Here is a 24,177-nt window from a genome sequence, read left to right as displayed (position 1 = left end):
GACGTCTGAAATCATGTCCTTCCCCCACACAAACACAGCAGATAAGCAGCGGCCTAATAAAGCAAACATGCTCTAACCTTGAACAGTTTTAGATTCACTAGTAGGTATAAAAACAACCCAGTGAGGTTTATGTATAATCACACTTTCATAATGATTCAGTTCAAAGTCCAGTGCAGTTCCAACTTCTGTAGTTACCCCAGTCTACTATACTGTAAAATGTATTGCCAGTTAAGCTATAAGTGTAATTCAAGTTTTACTCAAGCCAAAGAAATTATTACCTGTTATCCTGACTACATCGGGTTACACCAATAAAATCAGTAGAAGGGTTAGATCAGGTAGACAAAGATATGTGGATCATTTACTGAGCACTAAAAACAAGGCAAAGATTTAGTGTAGAATAAAGAAACTTAAACTGAACAATATTAACTATGAAATTTAGCTAATGTCCCACTGCAAGACACAGTTGGAGTCAAAAGTTTACATACACCTTGTAGAAAAAGTTATTTTACCAAAATCATACAAAATGCATGTTAATTTTTTAGTACTGACCTGAATAGGATTTTTCACGTAGAAGACATTTACATATAGTCCACACGAAAAAATAACAGTTCAAAAGTTTACATACACTTGATTCTTAATGCTGTGTTGTTTCCCTTTAGAAGGTACAGAAGATACTAACATGTTTCCCAGAAGACAAAAGTTAAATTTACCCTGATCTTCAAATTCCCAAATTTTTCACCCCCCGGCTCTTAATGAAGTGTTTCCTTCTGGAGCATCAGTGAGCATTTGAACGTTCTGTAATAGTTGCATATGAGTCCCTCAGTTGTCCTCAGTGTGAAAAGATGGATCTCAATGCTGAAAATTTAAATTTATTGGACCTAACTGTTCAGGACAAACAAGGGACTCCATACACAGTATTAAGAATCAAGTTTATGTAAACTTTTGAACAAGGTAAATTTTTATTTGTAAATGTCTTCAATGTGAAGTATCTTATTTAAATATAACATGCATTTTGTATGATCCCTCTTAATTTGGTAAAATAATCAACATTCTGCAAGGTGTATGTAAACTTTTGACCTCAACTGCTTGCAGATGCTTAAAACAGCTCCACTATATTGAAGAATATTAAAGAAAGAAAAAATGTTGAATACTATTGAACAGTACATCAGAATAACATCTGTAAGCATCTGTATCACTAAAATGAACAAAGAATTAAAATAACCAGCAATAGTCTCAGAGTTTGTGAAAAGTCAATCTTTTAATTTAAATACAATTTAAGCTGTAACATAAATGCCGATTAAACAGAACAGTACTTGTGCATTTATATATTTAGTCATATATTTTCCAATGTCATAAAACAAGACTGAAGACATGTCAAAAAAATATGGAGAACCGAACTTACAGCGGTCCCAAAAATATCCGGAAGCATCGAAAAACATTTGGGGCCGCTGTATAACAAGACTAGATGTCTAATAGATGCTGGCTCTTTTGAATCTTTTACATTATAACAACTCATAAAGTATACCTTGGACATGAAAAATGGAAAGAAAACAATCTGGACCATATACTTGTAAAAAACACAGAGCGGATCTGTTGCGATAATATTAAACTAATCATCGCCTCCAAGGATTTAAAAGCCAATGGGTTACAATAGAAAATATAGTGATCTGCTTACTTGTAATAAAAATCTATTGTGTGTCTACCCATAAAGGTTTAAATATAAGTTCCCAATGTAAAACATTCCCCATATCTGTCCTTGTTATCTGACGAAAGCCACAAAACCATTTTACCACAAAAATATATGTTATAGCATCATATGATACGACAATATTCAGCATGTCTATCTTTGGTTTTCTATTCATTCAAAGACTTAGTGGTACATAAAGCAACATAGTATCAAATCTAGAGATTGCACATCTATAACCATTGAAAGGGATAACTCTTGTACAATCTACACGGAGTAAAAAACATAAAGATATCTATTATACATGCTGTATCAAGAAGCAATCTGAAGGAAGGGCTTTTAGCACTTAGTAATATTCCTGGACTACTTAACAGTTTTATGCAGCATAGACGACAGCAAAAACAAGAGTGGGCCTGTTGTCGGTGCAGTTCTGTGATTGTAAAGGAAGTCGCCATTCCAAACAAGCTTCCCGCTGTACAATCTGCATCTGTCTGGTGGTTTGTAGCACATTCTGGGAAATCGCTGGGAATTCACCCCACTGGATCTTTGAAATGTGTTTTTTCTTCTCATAGTCAATACAACGCGGTACGTGGACCTGGTTTTGGTTTGCAGGACTGAAAGTTCTTGAAGCGCTGCTGAAGAATCAACGCGGGCCAACAAAACTGAAATAAGTGCTGGAGGGTTTAATACGTGGGCATCTCTAAAGAGAGAAATGGCTGCATTCTCCATCGCCTCAGCCAAAAGAGAGACGATGGAGGGAAGGAAAAAGAAGGGGAGGGGAAAGACAGCAAAGGGCAAGAGGGGGCCTGGGTAGATGGAGGAAGAGGACCTGCCCGCCAGCAGCCGTCTCTTCAGTGCTGTGGGCCACACGATCACAGCGGCCATCTTTAGGGCTCAGGATCGCAGCTCCCTCAGAATGAGGTTTGAGTTCTGTTGGGGAAGCATTAATATACATGTTACATAAAGATTTAGCATTACTTGTAATACAAACATGTAAACAAATTATCATTAAAAAGTTAAGGGTTTTTAAAAGAGGTTTCTTTTATGCTCACCAAGGCAGCATTTATTTGATCAAAAATACAGTAAAATCAGCAATATTAACTGTTTTCTGTGAATATACGCTAAAATGTAATTTATCACTGTGATGCAGAGCTGAATTTTCAGCATCATTACTCCAATTTTCAGTGTCACATGGTCCTTCAGAAAACATTTTAATATGCTGATTGCTGCTTTAGCAATATTTATTATTATCAATGTTGAAAACAGTTGGGTTGCTTCATATGCTAAATAGGAAATTCATAAAAACCATATATTTCAAATGTATAAAATCTTATAAATGCGTACACTGTCATTTTTTATCTACTTAAAGCATTCTTTCTGTATAAAAGCATTCTGTCAAACCTGCTGCTGGCCGTTAGGGGTCTCTTTCCTTCTTCACCTTCACGTCACCCGCCAGGATTGTAGAGATCTCGCCTTGCATGAAGGCCCACGGCACGTTGGAGCCCACGAGTGGGCACTTCTCCCCACTGGGGCAGTACACCTCATTCCCTGAGCCCTGTCTGCAGATGAAGTCCCGAGTGCAAGGGAAGCAGAACTTGTGCCCGGGCACCGACGGACACTGGACGAAGTGCGTGTCCTCCAGGCGCTCGTGGCAGATGGTGCAGCACAGAGGGGCACCACCGGTGCCACCAGCTCCTCCTGAGCCTTCGCCTCCCATAACGGCACCCTGGTCAACGAGGGGCACGGTGACGGTCGTGGTCGGCCCTACTGCGCTACTGCCCACCGCTGGCTCTCCGTTGCGCGACGCCAGCCGCCGACCGCCTGCGGGTGAAGGACTTGCGCTGTTCTGCCGCACTGCGTTGGCTGAGTGGCCCCCGCTGGCGCCTGGAGCATCTTTAGGGGACTGGGTGGCCGTGCCGACGTTGTCGGCCACACTCATGAGAGCCGAGATGGGCGACGGGTCGCTACCATGCGCTCCCATGCCCTCTGGAGGCTGTCCCGCACTGGCTAGCGAGGTTGCGGGCATATGGCCGGGCAGGCCGGGATAAGCGCCAAGCGGCCAGTGCTGGCGCATCTCCTCACTGATCATTCTCTCCGCACCGTCCGGCTCGGGCGAGGCTTTGCGCCTGCGTACTCTGGGCTGCGTGGGACGGCCGATGTGGCAGAGCGCGCTGGGTAACATGGAGCAGCTGGGGTCCAGGTAAGGCTGCGGGAGGGACTCTGGAGCCGGCGCGTCTTTGAACGCTCGCACTCCATCGCTGAGAAGCTCCGACAGGAGGCGCCAGTCGCCGGTGCCGTGCCTTTTCTCATACTCCACGTATTTGTACCCCGAGTTAATGACTTTGCCGGAGTCTTTCTGAGAGTCGTGGAACATCTGCTTGACCAGCGCCAAGACGCTGGAGAACACGTTACCGGACCCGCACGGGTACTCGACGAAGACCTTCAGCTCAAACTCAACCATCAGCTTGGCGTCAAAAGCGAACACCCTTCCCACCACGCTGTGGTCTTTCTTAAAGCGGACATTAAACGGGGTGCAGCCAGAAAGGGCGTGCAAGGTCTCACGCATGTTTTTTGGGCGTCCCGCCCAGTCTTCCGCGCGGTTTCGGACGCTTTCGGACAGCTCGGCGAGGGCTTCGGAGTTCCTCTGCTTCTCCTTTAACTCCTTTTCAAATTCTGGGCTCATGAAAGATGCCACACCCACGTTCATCCCCATGCTTATGGCCTGTCTTTTACTGAGCTCGTTTAACATGGGAGCAGAAATGGTCAAGGGGGCGCCCCCGGCTCGGGCATTCAAACCAGGCATGGCGGTCAGCAGGCCATGAGGGGCTCCGACAAGCCCTTGTGCCATTAAATTGGGCGGCACAGCCCCCACTAAAGTCCTCCTGGCAGTTGGACTCTGCCTACTAACCTCAGGCGGACCTCCATCTTCCAGTCTAGGCAGCCCGTTGGGCAGCCTGGCAGACACATATTCTCCCCTTCCCCGTTCATATCGCTCGGAGGGCGGTCTGCCGGCCTCCATAGGACCCTCCTTACCAGCGGGACCGTGTTTACCGCTGGGCTGCGGACCCGGAGATCTGCCGTCCTGCATCACATGTGTTCGCTTCAGCTGCCGCGCCGTGTCGATGAGCAGCTCTATTCTGTCCGCGCCCTCGTAGTTCACACAGCCTCTGCACACGGCCTCGCTGAAGTCCCAAATCATGGCCCACGGCATCTTTGGCAGGTCGCAAAGGTAGCACCATTGCCGCCTGGAAGATGCCTGCGAGGAAGAGGACATATTTGATAGGCCCTCGCGATCTTGCGTTCTCAAATCCACCCTGAATCTCTTTCACAGCCAGTCTCCGAGCGTTTGCGATCGACTATTTCCCCGTTACGGACGAGTATATGCAACTCCGGTGGATTTTGTGTCATTCAGAATCGAGGTGTTTGATGTTTCTGCCAAGTCGTCTGGGCCGCAGAGTTTCTCCTGGAAGACGTTCCGAAAGTTACGCAACTCCGCCCCGTGGAATTGTGGGAAGTGGAGTTTTGTACAGCTGAACGCGCTCTTCCCCCTTAGTACTTTTGCTCAAAGAAAGTCCTTTATAACTGAAATAAAGTCCCCACATATTTATAAAAAGAGAGGCATCGGACATCACACCGTTTTTTATTCTGAAGCTTACACTATATGTTATGTGAAACAACTTATTTAATTATGATTATAGCGGAAATAATTGGTATGTATTTATTTGATCATTTTTCCTCTTATTTGTTTAGAATGTATGTTGTATAATTTTATTAAATTGATCTCGAACTATTATGACATATTGCCTCGTTTATTTATTTATTATTATGAAACATTATTATAATGATCATTGCTTAGTAAAATAAAACTGAACCCGTCTAGCAATATTAAATATTAAATGTGAATCATAGCAACGTGTTCTTGCAAAAAAAGTTAGTAGACTGCAATTCCCATTTTACAAATAGTTGACGTCACGTCCGCTATTCCCAACTGCTAGTTTCAAAAACTTCCGGTGTTATATTACAGAAATGACGTTCCGTGTAACTGTAGTAAGCTTTGTTCATCTGTTTATTTGTTTAACATTTTAATTCTGTTCGTAAGATACGTGTTTACAAGGCTTAACGTTACCAAACGTACAATTTACACAAGAAACGTCTTATTTTATTTGAATTTTAGCTTTTGGTTACAGTATGCTAAGTACAAATAGTAATCGCTTACAGTGAGTATAGAAGTTCTTTATAGGTTTTCAATATAAGTTCTTTGTCACTTATTTTAAATCGTAAACAGGAAATGATTTCACAGAACAGTCTATGCAAATATACTGGGCGAATAAATAATTGTACATACTATACAATACACAAACACTTACAAAAAAAAAAAAAAAAAAAAAAAAACAAACAAAAAAAAAAAGAGATTTTTTTAAACTTATAATGCTGATTGTTCTTTCACAATTTGTGCGCCAAGATCCTGTCTGTCTGCTCCATATTTATCCTCCAAAATGGCAAAGGATGGCTGGTCTGTATTTGTTTCTTCTGCAGATTGGCGGTAATGCTTACAAATTGTGTACAAGCCTTGCATGAGGAAGAGCACAGAGATGGCGCTGTAGTAACCTCCATATACAAGAAACTGTAATAGAAGGAGACAAATAAAAATATAATGAAAAACATTTAAACAGACGCAGGTTTATTCAAGCATTCCGTAACTGAATGCCTTTTATGCATGCTATGCATAGATTTCTGTTAATCTCTTAAAGCATTTTTTAAGCTTGTAAAACCTACTGTATCATATATCATTATATTAAAAGCTTGTGAAAAACGTATTGTAACCTGACTGATAGTTTATACTTTAAGTATAATTGTAAAAATGTTCATCCCCTTTTATATTATATTTTGGGAGATAACTGATGTTTATATGCATTTCATGTGTCTGTTATACAGTTATAAAGATCTCATTGATTTACATTACAAGTTATCAGAATTTCATTTTACATTCTGGCCATATTAATAACAGCATCTGCACCAAATCACATATGTGACCTGGGATCACAAAACCAGTCATAAGGGTCATTTTTTCAAGATTGAGATTTATACATCATATGAAAGCTGAATAAATAAGCTTTTCATTGATGCATAGTTTGTTAGGATAGGACAATATTTCGCCGAGATACAACTATTCAAAAATCAATAATTTTGACCTATACAATGTACAATGTACAATTTTTGGCTATTGCTACAAATAAACCCCAGTGACTTAACAAACTGTTCCATTTTTTCAGTGTAGTGAGAGCTTACCTGTGTCACAATGTCCAGTCCCAGGGCTGAACTGTCCACCACAACAGCAGTAAGGATAGTTTGAAGTGTAAGAGCAGCAAAAGTATTAATGCCAAAAGTCAGAGCATAACATTCCATAGAGAGATTAACAGCTATCTGAAACCTTCCAGCAAAAAAGGGGGAAAAGAATACGGAAAAAGTTAGAAAAATACCTACATATATTCATTACATATATTAATCTATATATGTAAACCTGGACCACAAAAAGCAGTTAGAAGAGTCAATTTTTTTAAATTGAGATTTGAAAATCTGAAATCTGAGGGTGCAAAGAAATCTAAATATTGAGAAAATCGCATTTAAAGTTGTCCAAAGTTCTTAGCGATACATATTACTAATCAAAAATTACGTTTTGATATATTTCCGGTAGGAAATTTATAAAATATCTTCATGGAACATGATCTTTACTTAAAATCGTAATGATTTTTAAAAGAAAAAAACAATAATTTTGACCCATACAGTGTATTTTTTGCCTACTTAAGACTGGTTTTGTGGTCCAGGGTCACATATATTAATACATACACCTTACGCTTCCGGTTTATTGTTTAATAACTTACATTGTGATTGTGATCAGGAACATGTATGAAGCTTTGAAGATAGCGTAGCCTGCGTAACACAGCCAGATATTGTTGGTGAGGCCCATGAGGAAGACACACCCTGCACCTACTGCAGAGAAAACACCCAGCGAGAGCTCGCCCCACATGTCCCACTGTACTTTGATATAACCCACAGAGAAAGCCGCCGCTGCACCTGAAAGCAACAATCATTACATGAATTACAAAAAGGGAGACGTCAAATCTGTCAACAAAGAAGAGGCATGACACAAGGCAACAATTAAATCGGCGAACTGCATTTTTATTCTGTATGGCACTCAGAACTCATTTATATTGCCTTTGTTTGAATGTTCTTGTCAAGGCATCAAAACTGAGAGACATTTTCTTCTGCTGTAATTAAAGTGACTACCAACCAAACCCCTACTGTTGTAATTGCTTAAATTATCTTCCCGCACACATACTGGGCTGCTGAATTCCTATGCAAACTGCATCACGATTAAGCGTTAGAAGTTTCATGATGATTCAATGATTTGCAGATAAAACAGGACTGGTTCATCTACGCATATTCTGATATCTTTCACTATAAAGATAAAGGATTTATTATACTTTTGATAGTGTTTATGGTTAGTGAAGTCTTTGACTTAGACACAGTATACTCTGAAAAGCAGAGTATTTATTTTTCTTCTAAAAGTAAAGTTCCTTTATTAGCATTATGGTTTAATGTAGAACCTTTAAGCTTTATCATAAAATTCTACTCACCCTCATGTTGTTTTGAACCTGATTTTCTTTCTTTTGATGAACGCATAGCGTTTTTTTTTTTTTTTTCCATACTATGGAAGTCAATGGCCACTGTTTTAACTGTTTGGTTCTCAACATTCTTTGAAATATCTTTTGTGTTCAACAGAAGAAAGTCATGTTACAAAAGGGTTTTTTTGCAGTGATGTCACAGAAGGGCCATTTTGAGTTCCTCAATGTACAGTTTTCTGGATGTTAAATGTTCCATGGATGTTAAAGGTTCTTCATGAAACCATTATTTTTAAGAGTGTAAATTTTACCTTTATTTATTTTCTTAAATTTACTAAAATACTCTACAAAATGCCTCACCTACAAGTGCGCAGACTGCTTCCACTCCTCCATTATACACAGAAGCTGTACTGGAGGGCTCAATGTGGTCCCACATTAGCTGAATGTAGTTAAAGACCTGTCCATATCCAGCTGTAGCCAAAGCCCACCAGAGGGACCACTGCACCAGCCTTCTGGAGGAGTAGGACTCCTTGAGACTCTCCCACATTTGTTTTCCGGACGTTTTAATGTTTCCCCAATTACAGCATGTTCCTGTAGCCTGCTTTCCGAGATCCATTTCTCCCCCAAATGCATTGGTAACCTCATTTAGTGTGTCTGCAGACACCTCCACCTTCTTAAAAAACATGCCATGTTGAGGCATTGGCAGGCCCAGAGAAACACAGAAAGCCACTGACATTATACCCAGAGTAATAGTGTTTACATGGTAGTAACTTGTGTCAGCCAGTGAAATTAATAGCTGTCCTAATGTGGCTCCAAAGGTATATCCAGTCAGCATGGCACTGCGAACATACCCCGTGGCTCGTTGGTAGCGTTCAGGAGGAATGATGCTGTAGATATATGAAAAATAGGCCACTTCGGTGGAGGTGACCATTGCAAAGTTGAACTGTAGGTAAGTCATAGTGGCCAAGCTGTTAGCAAAGCACAGAAGTATGTAATTTGTGACAAGAAAAAGACCCTGAGTTACTATTAGAGGTTTGTATCTAAGTAAGTCCGTCAGTAGGAAGACCGGACAGAGCACGGCCAGATACGAGTACGTCCAGATAGGGAACAGGTAGTTTGTTACCTGGATGAGAGGAAAGAAGATTGTTTTTTGTTCATTTGAATAAGAAACAGCAAGACATTTTTAGGTAAATGATTTGAAATCAAGGTGTAATGCGTAAGAGATAAGGCTCACAAGGCACGTGTATCATGAGTGAGGCGTAACCATTGTAGTTATCAATGAAAAAAGAGAATGCAGTTAACTAATATTTTGACCACATTCTGAAGTTATAAAACAGAAATTATGATTATTTTTCACCCCAAGCAAATATGTTTTCAAGAGCACCTATTATAATCCATCTAGTTTACAAAATCCAATTAACACTAAACATTGTTATGGGAATATTTGCAATATTAAATGCTCAGTACATAATGGTGTAACTTGTACTGTGTGTGCCTGTTTCTTTTTGTTGTTATCTGTCTGAGCCCCTTAACAATCTCAAAGTGAAAATATGAAAAAATGAAAAAAAAAACAGAAAAGAAAAAAGCAATACTCACCACTTCCTCTGATATGTTTTTGGGTCCCACCAAGTAAGGTGTAAGAAAAGGCTCTGCCGGTCTGCAGTTTGCAAAAAAACCATAAAGAGAGAGCAAAACAGTGGGGAAGACCCAGTCTGACCTCTTCATTTTCCTCCAGAAATTCATTCTTTTCTGTCTGTCTGTATTTTCACTACCACAAGATTATGTCTCTTCTTTTAGGTCCAGGTGTTGTTGGTTTGGTGTATTGGTATTTTTTATTTTTTGCGGTGCAGCATAAAGTAAGCCAGTCCCTGATTTCCACATATTGAGCTGTGCAAGGTTGCTAAATGAAGCTATTTATGATGGAGACTTTGATCTGTGTGCAGGTAGGCCCCAATTGTTGGTGTGTGCACGTATGTGTGTGTGTGTTGCCAGACAAAAAAAAAAAAAAAAAAAAAAATCGACATATGTAAAATGTAATTATTTAAATATATTAATTATTGTTTATTTGAATAGCGCTTTTACTAGTTTCAAAGCACCTTGACAGGAAATACATGTTTCATATTAAATAATAAATAAACTACATGTGTATGACCAGGGTTTAGTAACTTTAGAAGATTCAGAAAACAGATAATCTGCACTTTGTCGTCTGTATTAATGCAATACTTTCAGCATCATAAATGTGTTGGAAAATGTAAAATTATAAAAACAAATGCAGTTTTTCAAAATAAATAGTAGTACAGCATACGAACCACAAATACGTCAAAACGTTAAATAGATATGAACTCGCGCATGCGCAGTACCCAGCACATGTGTCTCGTCACCTTAGTTACGGTTTGTTGACAGTGTTCATTGGCGTGATGAGACTGAAACGGCTACACATACGGTACTACCCACCAGGTAATATACGTGTTTAACCTTTTATATTGCACATTAATCACCTCGTACAGTTTTGCTGAGTGTCTGGTTATATTTGAACCTGGAAACCGTTTGATTGACATTTGCAAAATAAACTTGTTTTGTTGTTGTGCAGGAATATTCCTGGACTATGAGAAAGGGGGGCAGCTAAGGACGAAATCCATCGATCTGTTAAACTTGACTCCAGAGTAAATATGACTATCAAACTAGTTAACTCGTAACTTAACTTTACACATGCACATTTGTGATATAATGCTAACGGTAATAGTTTAAAATAAGGTTCCACTTGTTAACAGTAACGTTAATTAAATACAGTTAACATGAACTAACAATGGAAAGACTTCTAAAGCATTTATTAGTTGATGTTAACTTAAAAATGCACTAATACATCATTAAAATCAAAAGTTGTTTCTTTTAGTTTTACTCAATGGACCTAAACTAACAATGAATAGCTGTCTAATAGTCTAACATTAACAAGGATTAATAAATACTTCTACAAATGTTTTGCTTATTGCAAGTGAATGCATTAACTAATGTGAACTAATGGGACCTTATTAAAAAAGTGTTACCATATCACTGACTATATATTTATCTAATAAACAAGTCTACATCTTTATACACAAATCCACATTTTCCTCCTCTAGGACTGATGTGAATGAGGTACTGTCAGACATCAGAGCAGCTGAACCTCTCATCACCTCATCCTGCGCTGAGCAGGTTAAAGTCCTGATTTGCAAACTACAAGAGAAAGTCGGCCAGAAGGATGACCGCAAGTTCTACCTTTTCAGGGTACAAATAAATACTGACCAATCATGCACAAGCATATTTTGGTCATGCATATTTTTTCTGTTTTGCTAATTTAAAGGAATAGTTCACTCAAAAATGTAAATGTCATCCTCAGACCATCTAAGATGTAGATGAGTTTTTTTCTTCAGCAAAACAGATTTAGAGATATGTAGCATTACATCACTTGGTCACCAGTGGATCATCTGCAGTGAATGGGTGCCATCAGAATTAGAGTTTAAACATCTGATAAAACATCGCAGTAATCCACAAATAATCCATACCACTCCAGTCCATCAGTTAATGTATTGTGAAGCCAAAAGCTGCATGTTTGTAAAAAACAAATCTATCATTAATTTGTTTTAATTTCAAATAAGTCCTCTATCCATAACAGTGATAAAGTTTTCTTGTCTGAATTAGGAGAGATCTATACACAGATCAAGCACTGTTTATAAACCAAAACAGTCCATAACAGTTCTAAACTAATATGTGGGTGAATTTTGATGTGAGAGGACTACAGAGGATGGGTGTTTTCACTGGAGGAAGCATTATTATGGATTATTGACTATGCCAGGGATCTCCAACCCTGCTCCTGGAGAGCTAGCTTGCTGTAGACTTCAGTTTCAACCTTGCTCCAACACACCTGCCTGTAATTATCAAGTAACCCTGAACACCTTGATAAGCTGGTTCAGATGTGGTTGTTTGGGGTTGGAGTTGAAATCTGCAGAACAGTAGTTCTCCAGGAGACCCCTGGACTATGGTATGTTGGCTAGAAATGTCAGTTTAAAGTTAAAATGCCTAAATGATGGATTTGTTTCTTACAAACACAAAGCTTTTCATATCACATGATGTTAACTGGTGGTCTGGAGTGGTGTGGATTACTTGTGTATTATTATAATGTTTTTGTCAGCTGTTTGGATTCTCAGTCCAGCGGCACCCATTCATTTCAAAATATCCATTAATGAGAAAGTGATGTAATGCTACATTTCTGATAAAGAAACAAACTCATTTACATCTCGGATGGTGAAAATTTCAGCAAATTTTCTTTTTTTGGTGAACTATTCCTTTAAACAGCATGTTGCTACTTTTATATTTATTATACATGTGCTTTTTATAATCCCTTTTATAACTCAGAGACTTGACATTTGTACTTTTATTAATTCATTTGTCACACAGTGCGACTACTTAAATGGACTGCATGATATTTAGTTATTGAACATTACATCATTATTTTATCCAAACTTCCGTTCTGCTGCTTTTATTCATTACCACAATAATTATATATAGTATATAGCCAAATTAAATAAGTTTGAATGATTTTCTAAGGACATTTACTGTGATCAATACAGCTTATATCGATATTAGCCACTAGGTGGCAGCAGAGGGAAAACTGCTGTTTTTGTACATCAAAGGCATAGTAATTATGTATGGAAATTACACAGTCAAGCTTATAGATCTGAAATGAATTAATGTGGTTAAGTGCATCCCTTCTGTCTTCCTCTACAGGCACTTCAGGCTCACATCTTGCCCCTGACAAATGTAGCCTTCAATAAATCAGGATCGAGGTGCGTTTATCAGCTGTGCTCACATGCCTGCTCCCCATTTCTCCCTCCCTCTAATTCTGCCTCTCTCTTTTACTTTCCGTCTGTTTGCAGTTTTATAACCGGAAGCTATGACAGGACTTGTAAAATATGGGACACCGCATCCGGAGAGGAGCTGCATACTTTGGAGGGTCACAGGAATGTTGTGTACGCCATCGCCTTCAACAACCCTTACGGGTAACAGCACAGCTCTTGCGCATTTGATCACTTATGCCCTGAATCGTTCAGAATGGCTTACTCTTCATCTTTGTCATGTTTTTTTTTTCTGTGAAATAGAGAAAAGCCCTCTCCGTCACCTCTCTGTCTCTTTCTGCAGGGTTAGGGCACTGCAGGGTAACTGCTGTTGTTATTACAATAGGACCATTTGTCACTTTGAGTCATAACAGGAGCCCTTGTCCTTTTTTTCCCCTCTCTCTCTGCCCTCTTTCTCGCTTACTCTCCCTGTTTTTCTCTCTCAGAGACAAGGTTGCCACAGGCTCCTTTGACAAGACCTGCAAATTGTGGAGTGCTGAAACAGGAAAGTGTTTCTACACGTTTAGAGGGCACACTGCAGAAATCGTACGTCTGCATTCACTCTAGTCTCAGCAGTTTAAAGAACAGTTCACCCCAAAATGATAATTCTGTCCTCATTTACTCACCCTCATGTCGTTCCAAACCTGTATGACTTTCCTTATTCAGGTTCTGTCCTGGCATGAGACATGATATTTGACATCATTGACTTCAGCAAAATTTGTGTTCCACAGAAGAAATGAAAACAATTGGGTTTGGAACGTCATGAATATGGGGAAATTAACACATTACCGACCAAATGTGGGAATTTGCATGCAGAATGTTGGTGACCAAACAGTTTTGGTTCTGTCCATACAATGGATGTCAATGGGAACCAAACATGTGTGGTTACCAACATATCTTCTTTTAAGGTCCACAGAAGAAAGAAAGTCAAACAGGTCTGGAATAACATTATGGTGAGTAAATGATGACAGAATTTTCATTTTTGGGTGAACTATCTCTTTGAGACATCTATGTTGTCCCTTTGAAGCAATAATGCATTCTTGCACTAATAATTTTTTTTGAAGAATAGACAAAGAACATTAATTCATGTGTCTGATTTGCTGTTTGTTTGGATATTCATTGATTGATTTTTTTTTATTTCTTTCTAGTATTTAAAAAAAATGTAGGACAGGACATCTAACACAAGAACTTAAGCGGGCCTAAATTTGATTGCAAAAGAAAATTATGTAAATGAAAAGTTATCTGAGACCCTAACTAAAGTGGATCAAAATGAGATCCAATCCACTTTCAAGGTCAAAGGCAGTGTGAATGCAAGTAAAGTTTATTATATATACAGTTGAGGTCAAAAGTTTACATACACCTTGCAGAATCTGCAAAATAATTGACCAATTTACCAAAATAAGAGGGATCATACAAAATGCATGTTATTTTTTTATTTAACACTGACCTGAATAAGATGAAAGACACGAAAGACGTTTACATATAGTCCACAAGAGAAAATAATAGTTGAATTTATAAAAATGACCCCATTCAAAGGTTTACACACCCTTGATTCTTAATACTGTGTTGTTACCTGAATGATCCACAGCTATGTTTTTTTGTTTAGTAATAGTTTTTCATTTTCCCTTGTTTGTCCTGAACAGTCAAACTGACTAATAATCCCACAAATTCTTGGGTTTTTCAACATTTTTGTGTGTTTGAACCCTTTCCAACAGTGATGACTGTATGATTTTGAGATCCATCTTTTCACACTGAGGACAACTGAGGGACTCATATGCAACTATTAGAAGGTTTAAATGCTCACTGATGCTTCAGAAGGACACAATGCATTAAGAGTTGGGGGGTGAAAACTTTTTGAATTTGAAGATCAGGGTAAATTTAACTTATTTTGTCTTCTGACTGAGGAATATGTAAGTATCTTCTAGCTTCTGAAGGGCAGTACTAAATGAAAAAAATATGATATTTAGACAAAATAAGAAAAATGTACACATTTTCATTTTGTTCAAAAGTTTACACCTCTGGCTCTTAATGCATCGTTTTTCCCTAGTTGCATATGAATCCCTCAGTTGTCCTCAGTGTGAAAAGATGGATCTCAAAATCATACAGTCATTGTTGGAAAGGGTTCAAATTCACAAAAATGCTGAAAAATCAAAGAATTTGTGGGACCTGAAGGATTTTTCTGAAGAACAGCAGACAGTTTAACTGTTTAGGACAAACAAGGGACTTGTGAACAACTATCACTAAACAAAAAAAAAAAAAGCAGCTGTGGATTATTCAGGTAACAACACAGTATTAAGAATCAAGTATGTAAACATTTGAACGGGGTAATTTGTTTATAAATTCAACTATTATTTTCTCTCGTGGACTACATGTAAACGTCTTTTATGTGAAATATCTTATTCAGGTCAGTACTAAATACAAAATAAACATGCATTTGTATGACCCCTCTTATTTTGGTAAAATAATTGTGAGCAAAGCCATTCAACACATTAAGCAACATATATCCAAAATCGTAAGGTCCCAATTTAAGTATGTTGAACACATTTTGTCTAGGGGTTTGCCAAATGGGGCCAAACCCTGTGCATGTATACTGTGCTTTTGTGATTTATCAGACACCATTTGTTCGATTAATCTCAAATGCTGTCTCTATTTTCTTTGTGTATCTACTGTTAGGTCTGCCTGGCCTTTAACCCTCAGAGTACCCTGGTTGTTACAGGCAGCATGGACACCACAGCTAAATTATGGGATGTTGAGAGTGGGAAAGAGGTGTCCACATTGGCGGTACGTCTCATCCTGTGTTTTTTCTGCATTATTATTCATCATACATTTCTACCTATCCCGCTTCATCATTTTCCCCCCTCATATGCTCATCTAAGGAATTTTTAATGATTTCTCAATTATTCGCAGTGATCTCCAGTGATCAGTGAAAATGTATCCATGCGTGTGTTTATTAATGGATTTGTCATCAAATCTGTCATTACGACCATTTATGGGATAATTCAAGCATTCCACTTTGTTTAGTTGAATAGAAGTGCACCGAATACAAACAGATGCGTCATGCAACACGGTCTGAACCGAAGCCGCATGGATGTGAGAAACGTGCGGCCGGAGGGAGAGGGGATGAGAGGAAGCGTTTGGAGGTCTTTTCTCTGCAGCACATGGCAGAGCAGTGTGACTGAGCACTGCGTGTGTGTGTGCTGTGTAATTACCCCTCTTAACTCTCCAATTATTTCTCTATGAATCTAAATTATGAATAGCTCACTGAGTTCTTACCGATGAATTGGGGAAATTAGTATGATATTTCTTTGCTGAAGTGAAAAGGCTGCCTTTTTATTAGAGCTTCCTCTCTCCACTCACAGCGTTTCTCTATTCAACACTTTCTCAGGGTCACTTCGCCGAGATAATCTCTCTCTCCTTTAACACAACGGGCGATCGTTTGGTCACAGGGTCGTTTGACCACACTGCCATTCTGTGGGACGTTTCTTCTGGCAGGTTAGTGTGTACATCGCAGTGAACTTCCTTTTCACTACAATACCAGCCAATAGTTCAATCTTTTAATTGCCTTGAATGCAGCACTGACATATCCAACACTATTAATAAAATTCAGCAAGATCTAAATTACTCTATCACTGCTAAATATAGACATAACAGTTTGACTCTCTGTATAGTTGCTTTGAAACAATAAGTATTATGAAAAGTGCTTTACAAATAACATGGTTTCTGCAGGTTGTATTAAGGTCAATTTAAGACTTTTTAAAGGAGAAGTCCACTTCCAAAACAAAGATTCACATATAATGTGCTCACCCCAATGTCATCCAAGATGTTCATGTCTTTCTTTCTTCAGTCGTAAAGAAATTGTTTTTTGAGGGAAACTTTTCAGCATTTTTCTCCATATAATGGACTGATATGGTGCCCCAAAATGCGGTTTAAATGTGACTTCAAACGATCCCAAATGCGGTTGTAAACGATCCCAGCCAAGGAAGAAGGGTCTTATCTAGTGTAACGATCAGTTATTTTCATAAAAATAATACAATTTATATACTTTTTAATGTCAAACGCTCGTCTTGTCTTACTCTTACTCTTACCCGGTTCATGACAGTTAGGGTATGTCGAAAAACTCCCATCTCATGTTCTCCCTCAACTTCAAAATCGCCCCATAATGGCTGTTTTACCTTTTTTGTTAAGGGTGTTTAATCTTCTTTGCATGTTCACTTTGCAAAGACTGGGTCAGTACTTCTGCAGCGATGTAGAATGATTTTGAAATGATTTTTGAAGTTGAGAGAGAAAATACGATTGGAGTTTTTCGACATACCCTAACTGTCTTGAGTCAGAATACACAGAGTTCAGGGAGAGAAAGACAAGACGAGTGTTTTTTTAAATTGTATTTTTTAAATAAAAATAACAGATCATTTTGCTAGATAAGACCCATCTTCCTTGACTGGGATCTTTTAAAACCCCATTTGGGATCGTTTGAAGCCACATTTAAACTGCATTTTGGAAGTTCAAAATCGGGGCACCGTATCAGTCCATTATATGAAGAAAAATCCTTTTTGGTTTCCTCAAAAAACATAATTTCTTTATGACTGAAGAAAGAAAAACATGAACATCTTGGATGACAGGGGGGACCACAAAACCAGTCTTAAGTCGCTGGGGTATATTTGTAGCAATAGCCAAAACAACATTTTATGGGTCAAAATTATTGATTTATGCCAAAAATCATTAGGAAATTAAGTAAAGATCATGTTTCATGAAGATATTTAGTAAAATTCCTACTGTAAATATATCTTAATTTTTGATTAGTAATATGCATTAGTAAGAGCTTTATTTGGACATCTTTAAAGGTGATTTTCTCAATATTTAGATCTTTTTGCACCCTCAGATTCCATATGTTCAGCTTTCAGATTACGTATAAAGCTCAATTTTGAAAAATTGACCCTTATGACTGGTTTTGTGGTCCAGGGTCACATATGTGAATCTTTGTTTTGGAAGTGGACTTCTCCTTTAAGACCATTTTAGGACCAAGTAAAGAAAATTGAAGTAAATACAATAAGTTAATATGTTCTCTAAATGTATTTGTTTAGGGAGCAAACATTCACCTCTTGAACAGATCTTCATTACTCTTAAATTAATAATAAATAATTCAGTTAAAATCATTGAGAAGCAAAATGACAAGATGAGAAGTCTTGTTTTCTGAGAAACTGATCTAAATGAAGTGAGTTCATAAATAAAACAATTCATATCTGCCAAAACCAAGGGAAAACACACTTTCATACCTCATTGACAGATGATTTTATGATGAATTTGTGGAAGGGCAAATTAAGACTTTAAGACCAGCAGAAACCCTGAATAGATTTGACTTGACTTTTCAGGCAACCTAATGACATTTTGTATTTTGTTTGTGTCTCCTAGCAAAGTTCACGTTCTCACAGGCCACAGAGGAGAAATCAGTTGTGTTCAGTTCAACTGGGACTGTTCCCTTATCGTCACAGCCTCTCTGGATAAAACCTGCAAGGTTTCTGTCTCTCTTCACTCTGTAATTCTAATTCTGTCTCATAAAAGAGCTTCTTAAATTATGATTTTTCCCCTGAGGTCCTTTTATAATAATTTCGTATCCAAATTTAGTTTTTCCTTACCAGTGCATGATAGTTGCAAGCAGCTTGATAGCAAGATACTAAATCAAATGAATTTGGTTGTCGTTAGTTTATATTTATATATGTAGCAAGTTTCTAGACAGTAAATTTGGAAAGACATTTTGCAAATGGTCTTTTTGAGTTTCGAGTTCTGAAACTATGTTTGCATGGTACACGACCAAACTCTTTTATTTCAGAAGGACAAATATGTTTTTTATGATGTAGCCCCTTTAATGTTTTTTTTTCTTGCAAGTTGCATTCACTTTCATCTGAGTAACTCTCTGGCTTTGATTATCTGTCTGTTCCTAGAAGTGTGAGGGCTCTTAATTATTCAGCACAGTCTGATGTTTCACAAAAACACAGTGAGACAAAGTCCTTCTCACAGTTTTTACAAGTGTCAGTGTCAGTTCATTTGGTGTGTCTGTGGTTAGATAATAGCACGGAGATGTCTGCATGCTGAATTAAGAAAACGGGCAAATTTCATTGAAGGGAACACCCACTGCACCCCTCACAGCACTCACACTTCATAATTGAGCAAAACAGAGCAATGCCAACTTTCTAAGTAAATTCACTCAGTCTGTCTAGTATGCAGTGTGTTTGTGAGGTTATTTTGGGTCGTGGTGTGGTTTGTGCGTGTTATATAACAGGTTGTGTGTGTGTGTGTAGGTGTGGGATGCAGACAGTGGTCAGTGTTTGGCTACTCTCCTGGGTCATAATGACGAAGTGCTGGATGTGTGTTTTAACTACACTGGTCAACTGATCGCTACGGCCTCTGCTGATGGTGAGACATCTCCATTTCAACATCACAACTCTCTCATATCTGTGCACCTGATTCAGTCTCACAATGCTGTGTTGTTACCTGAATGATCCACAGCTGTGTTTTTTGTTTAGTGATAGTTCTTCATGAGTGCCTTGTTTGTCCTGAACAGTTAAACTGCCTGCTGTTTTTCAGAAAAATCCTTCAGGTCCCACAAATTCTTTGGTTTTCCAGCATTTTTGTGTATTTGAGCCCTTTCCAACAATGACTGTATGATTTTGAGATCCATCTTTTCACACTGAGGACAACTGAGGGACTTTTACAGAAGGTTCAAACACTTACTGATGCTCCAGAAGGAAAAACCTTCTATTCTATTAAGAGTCGGGGGTTGAAAACTATTTGAATTTAAAGATCAGGGTAAATATAACTTAGTTTGTCTTCTGGGAAACATGTAAGTATCTCCTGTAGCCTCTTTAGTGGCACTAAATGGAAAATAATATGATATTTAGGCAAAAGTAGAAAAATGTACACATCTTTATTCTGTTCAAAAGTTTTCACCCCTGGCTCTTAATGCATGGTTTTTCCTTCTGGAGCATCAGCGAGTGTTTGAAACTTCTGTAATAGTTGTAATAGTCCCTCGGTTGTTCTCACTGTGAAAAGATGAATCATACAGTCATGGATGGAAAGGGTTCAAATACACAAAAACCACAGAATTTGTGGGACCTGAAGGATTTTTCTGAAGAACAGCAGGCAGTTTAACTGTTCAGGACAAACAAGGGACTCATAAACAACTATCACTAAACAACAACAACAAAAAAAAAACTAAACAAACAAAAACAGCTGTGGATCATTCAAGTAACAACGTAGTATTAAGAATCAACTGTGTGTAAACTTTTGAACAGGGTCAGTTTTATAAATTCAGCTATTATTTTCTCTTGTGGACTATATGTTAACATCTTTTATGTAAAATATCTTATTCAGGTCAGTACTAAATAAAATATAACATGTTTTTCGTATGATCCCTCTTATTTTGGTAAAATAACATTTAGCTGATTCTGCAATGTGTATTTAAACTTTTGATTTCAACTGTAAATGTATGTATAGTCAAAACCTGCCCTTCAGATTAAATTTTCTGCGTTTTTACATTGTCAAAAAACTAATTCTGTGACACGAGTCCCCATAAGTCTGTGTGCATTCAGGTGTACTTCCCCACAGGGATAGAAGAACAAGACCACACACACACACATATAGAACTTTGTACTTCAAGTCGACATGCAATCTATTTTGTACGAAGTGGCACATCTTACATCTAACTTGATTTTGTGACCTGGACATGTTTTTGTGAGTTTCATCTATAATCGAATCTGATCATATGTTTTTGTGTGCAGGTACATCAAGAGTGTTCAGCGCAGAAACCTTCCAATGTTTGTGTCAATTAGAGGGCCATAAAGGAGAGATATCGAAGGTAAGAAATCACATTATCTCTCCATCCTCGGCCTGTCACTCCAGCTTCAGACTCAATACCATACTCAATTTCTTGGTCTGTTCAGGCGCTCATTTCCTGCCATTCCTGTCATTTCCTGTCTAGGTCCCTTCCTGTTTATATCCACCTGTTCTGCCCTCTTGCCTCCACCCTAGCATCCAGCCTGCCATTCGTCATCTTCTCTGCATATTCATGTGGTCGTTTGCTTTCTTACTGCTCATCTCTTCTTTTCTCAGGCCTATCCCTTAAACCATCTTACCATAATATCCTCTCCTTTCTTTTCCATCCCCCTCCCAACCATCATCAGCAGAATATTTCCATTTCCTGTGTAAAGGTGATAACTCAAGTACGCACATACACACTCGGCTCTTCAGCGCTATAATAAAACGCCTGTCATACCAACACAGGTCAAATTCAGTTCAGCTGTCTTTCTCTCCGTACGATGCGCTCTTCCTCCTCCCGTTTTTCTCCTGCACGTTGAAATAGGATGTTCCAAAAAGTAATTGTTTCATGATAGAATATGATGAAGAGCCATCCCGACGTATTATCATAACAAAAGGCAGAAACATAATTTGCTTCTTATTTTCTCGCCGTAGGTGTGTTTTAATCCACAGGGGAGCCGTGTCTTGACGGCGAGTGTGGATAAGACGGCTCGTGTGTGGTGCGTGAACACAGGAGCATGTTTGCAGGTGCTGGAGGGACATTCTGATGAGATCTTCTCGTGCGCTTTCAACTACGAGGGAGACACCATCATTACAGGCAATTACACGCACCTGCGTAACACTCATAAATCCACAAAAGTAATCATACGTCAGTAATTTTAAGCCTCGTTGTCAATCTTTCTGCAGGCAGTAAAGACAACACCTGCAGGATCTGGCACTGAAAGAGCGGCCTGAACTTCGATCTTACAGTATTCCTTCACCTCTTTTGATTGAGATATTGTGTGTCTTCTCATCACACTGCCATAGTATTTCTGTTCACAAGTACATGTATGTGTGGAGAACATTACGCTAACACTTCACTTGAAGCCTTTACATATAATGCGTTATAAAGCATTATATCTTTCATGAATAACTGTAAGCAGAGTTTAAATGCATTATAGTCTTTGCAGATTCTTTATGAATAGCATTAAATATGCTTTTTATGGGTGTAATGATGAAGGTTATGATTATTCGTGAGATCATACATTATAAGATGGCATATTTAATGCATTAAAATTCTTTTATAATGCATTATATATAGAGCTTCAAGTAAAGTGTTACTGACATTATTTTTCACCCTTAAAGAATATTCTGGGTCAAATACAAGTTAAAATCATATGTGGCGTGCTGTTGATTATTATAAAAAATGTGACAAATTTTTGATTTCTTACTCTGTTATTTTCTTCTGTATTTAACCTGGACCATCTCTATTTTAGCATGCAAGTCTATTTTTAGGTTAAAGGAATAGGTGACCCAAAATGAAATTTTGCTTACAGTGCACTCATCTATAAGCCTAGTTTGTGTCTTTGTGGGAACAGACTTGGAGAAATGTAGCATTACATCGCTTACTCACCAATGGATCCTTTCGCAGTGAATGGGTGCCGTCAGAATGAGAGTCCAAACAGCTGATAAAAACATCACAATAACTCCAGTCAAACCATTAATGTCTTCTAAAGTGACAAGCTGTGTGTTTGTAATAAATCCATCAACTTTAAACTAGAGGTCAACCGATACCGGATTTTACCGATACTGATAACTAGGTTGGACCACACTGACTGATACCAATTAATCGACCGATAGTTTTTAAGATGAATACTTAAACGGAAAATAAATAGTGCTCTACTACTTAAAAAAAAGTAGCCTACTGAACCATACTTTGTAAATGAATAAAATATTAATATTAATTATATATTGATCATTATAGTTAGTTCATTGTTCATTAATGTTAACAAAAGCAACTAAACTTTTTAAAATATATCAGTAAATGCTGAAATTAACACACTCTAACAAGGAGCAATACTTCTATTCTACAGCTTTTATCAATCTATAAAAGCTGTAGAATAGAATCACTTTATATTGTAAAGTGTTACGATTACATCAACAATCAAGCTAAAGATGGCCATCTTTAAATATCTACACAAAGGCCACAGTATTGCATACATATGAATATTGTGCACTTTTACAATTTAACTGCTTCTATTCTAGAACATTTGTGGTTATCTAATCAAAATATAAAAATATGTTAGTCACACAACAGGCAAAAGTGCAGCGCTACATCTAGAAGAACTGGCAGCTATCTAGTATCACACACACTGGACACTTCGCGTTCAATTCAAGCGGCGGTCTACAAGACTGTATTTGATCACCAAACGGGCAAAAGTATACTACTGTCCTTTTTCCACTAATGCAGCATCTAGACAACAAATTCATCGCTTAGTAATGACATGAAAACATGCACTACAGTATACTGTACTGTACTTTAAAACATTGTTGTAGATGTTTTAAATCCGCCTTTGAAGTGTCCCGCTCTGTGCAGCAAGCAGTCACGTGTCCAAACAAATGGCACGTGCTGTCAGTGATTTCTGCCACTAGATGCCGCTCTCTTTATTTCTGTATAACAAAGACTATAGGGACTTTGCTGTGTAATGACGACCTTCTCAGTCGCTCCAGCAACGGACCCAACCCGGAAAAATCTATCGGCATGGATATTTGCTGATAACCGATAGTTCCGGCAACACTGATAAATTGGTTGACCTCTACTTTAAACTATAACTTCTGTCCAAAATGCAAGATGAAATGTTTTTGTTTTTTTTTCTCACAGGAGGAAGCAATACTACCGATAGAGGACTCATATTTTAGCCAGAAACAATGGTTTGATAGATTTGTATTTTACAAACATGCAGCTTTTTGCTTCACAAGACATTAATTGATGGACTGGAGTGGTGTGGTTTACTGTGATGTTTTTATCAGCTATTTGGATGGCACCCATTCACTGGTGATCCATTGGTGCTACATTTCTCCAAATCTGTTCCAATGAAGAAACAAACTCATCTACATCTTGGATGGCCTGAGACGGAGTACATTTTCATTTTTGGGTGAATTATTTCTTTAACAGCTCACTGAATTCTTGTTTATTCAAACACATGTG

The 24,177-nt window shown here is 38.2% G+C and overlaps 3 protein-coding genes across 3 annotated transcripts; 1 reads left to right on the top strand and 2 right to left on the bottom strand.

Moving 5' to 3' along the window:
* Positions 1 to 1,935: 1,935 nt before the first annotated feature.
* Positions 1,936 to 5,180, bottom strand: irf2bp1 (interferon regulatory factor 2 binding protein 1). The gene is made up of 2 exons (XM_051134674.1): positions 3,086 to 5,180; positions 1,936 to 2,614 (listed from the first exon to the last, which is right to left on the bottom strand). Exon 1 carries the CDS (start codon positions 4,956 to 4,958, stop codon positions 3,099 to 3,101), a length of 1,860 nt encoding a protein of 619 aa, XP_050990631.1. The 5' UTR covers positions 4,959 to 5,180; the 3' UTR covers positions 1,936 to 2,614; positions 3,086 to 3,098.
* A 927-nt stretch (positions 5,181 to 6,107) lies between these two features.
* On the bottom strand, positions 6,108 to 10,104 carry slc19a3b (solute carrier family 19 member 3b). The gene is made up of 5 exons (XM_051134687.1): positions 9,904 to 10,104; positions 8,668 to 9,430; positions 7,567 to 7,759; positions 6,974 to 7,115; positions 6,108 to 6,308 (listed from the first exon to the last, which is right to left on the bottom strand). Exons 1-5 carry the CDS (start codon positions 10,048 to 10,050, stop codon positions 6,108 to 6,110), a joined length of 1,446 nt encoding a protein of 481 aa, XP_050990644.1. The 5' UTR covers positions 10,051 to 10,104.
* A 601-nt stretch (positions 10,105 to 10,705) lies between these two features.
* Positions 10,706 to 24,141, top strand: daw1 (dynein assembly factor with WDR repeat domains 1). The gene is made up of 13 exons (XM_051134677.1): positions 10,706 to 10,764; positions 10,898 to 10,970; positions 11,427 to 11,571; positions 13,072 to 13,130; positions 13,221 to 13,343; positions 13,625 to 13,724; positions 15,852 to 15,959; positions 16,564 to 16,670; positions 18,588 to 18,690; positions 19,475 to 19,589; positions 20,954 to 21,030; positions 21,645 to 21,807; positions 21,897 to 24,141. Exons 1-13 carry the CDS (start codon positions 10,725 to 10,727, stop codon positions 21,929 to 21,931), a joined length of 1,248 nt encoding a protein of 415 aa, XP_050990634.1. The 5' UTR covers positions 10,706 to 10,724; the 3' UTR covers positions 21,932 to 24,141.
* Positions 24,142 to 24,177: the final 36 nt, after the last annotated feature.

This window comes from Labeo rohita, chromosome 18 (genome assembly GCF_022985175.1).
Source record: "Labeo rohita strain BAU-BD-2019 chromosome 18, IGBB_LRoh.1.0, whole genome shotgun sequence".
Lineage (NCBI taxonomy): Eukaryota > Metazoa > Chordata > Actinopteri > Cypriniformes > Cyprinidae > Labeo > Labeo rohita.
Note: the sequence above shows the minus strand (reverse complement) of the source record. Positions and strands in the feature narration are given on the sequence as shown.

Bases quoted from the DNA above. Each gene is read 5' to 3' on its own strand.
- irf2bp1 (XM_051134674.1), bottom strand. From the start codon at position 4,958: ATGTCCTCTTCCTCGCAGGCATCTTCCAGGCGGCAATGGTGCTACCTT.
- slc19a3b (XM_051134687.1), bottom strand. From the start codon at position 10,050: ATGAATTTCTGGAGGAAAATGAAGAGGTCAGACTGGGTCTTCCCCACT. The intron at 9,431-9,903 runs GTGAGTATTGCT...CCTCTCATCCAG, and splicing joins AAAACATATCAGAGGAAGTG to GTAACAAACTACCTGTTCCC. The intron at 7,760-8,667 runs GTGAGGCATTTT...TGTTGCTTTCAG, and splicing joins AGCAGTCTGCGCACTTGTAG to GTGCAGCGGCGGCTTTCTCT.
- daw1 (XM_051134677.1), top strand. From the start codon at position 10,725: ATGAGACTGAAACGGCTACACATACGGTACTACCCACCAG. The intron at 13,725-15,851 runs GTACGTCTGCAT...ATCTACTGTTAG, and splicing joins GAGGGCACACTGCAGAAATC to GTCTGCCTGGCCTTTAACCC. The intron at 15,960-16,563 runs GTACGTCTCATC...ACACTTTCTCAG, and splicing joins AAGAGGTGTCCACATTGGCG to GGTCACTTCGCCGAGATAAT.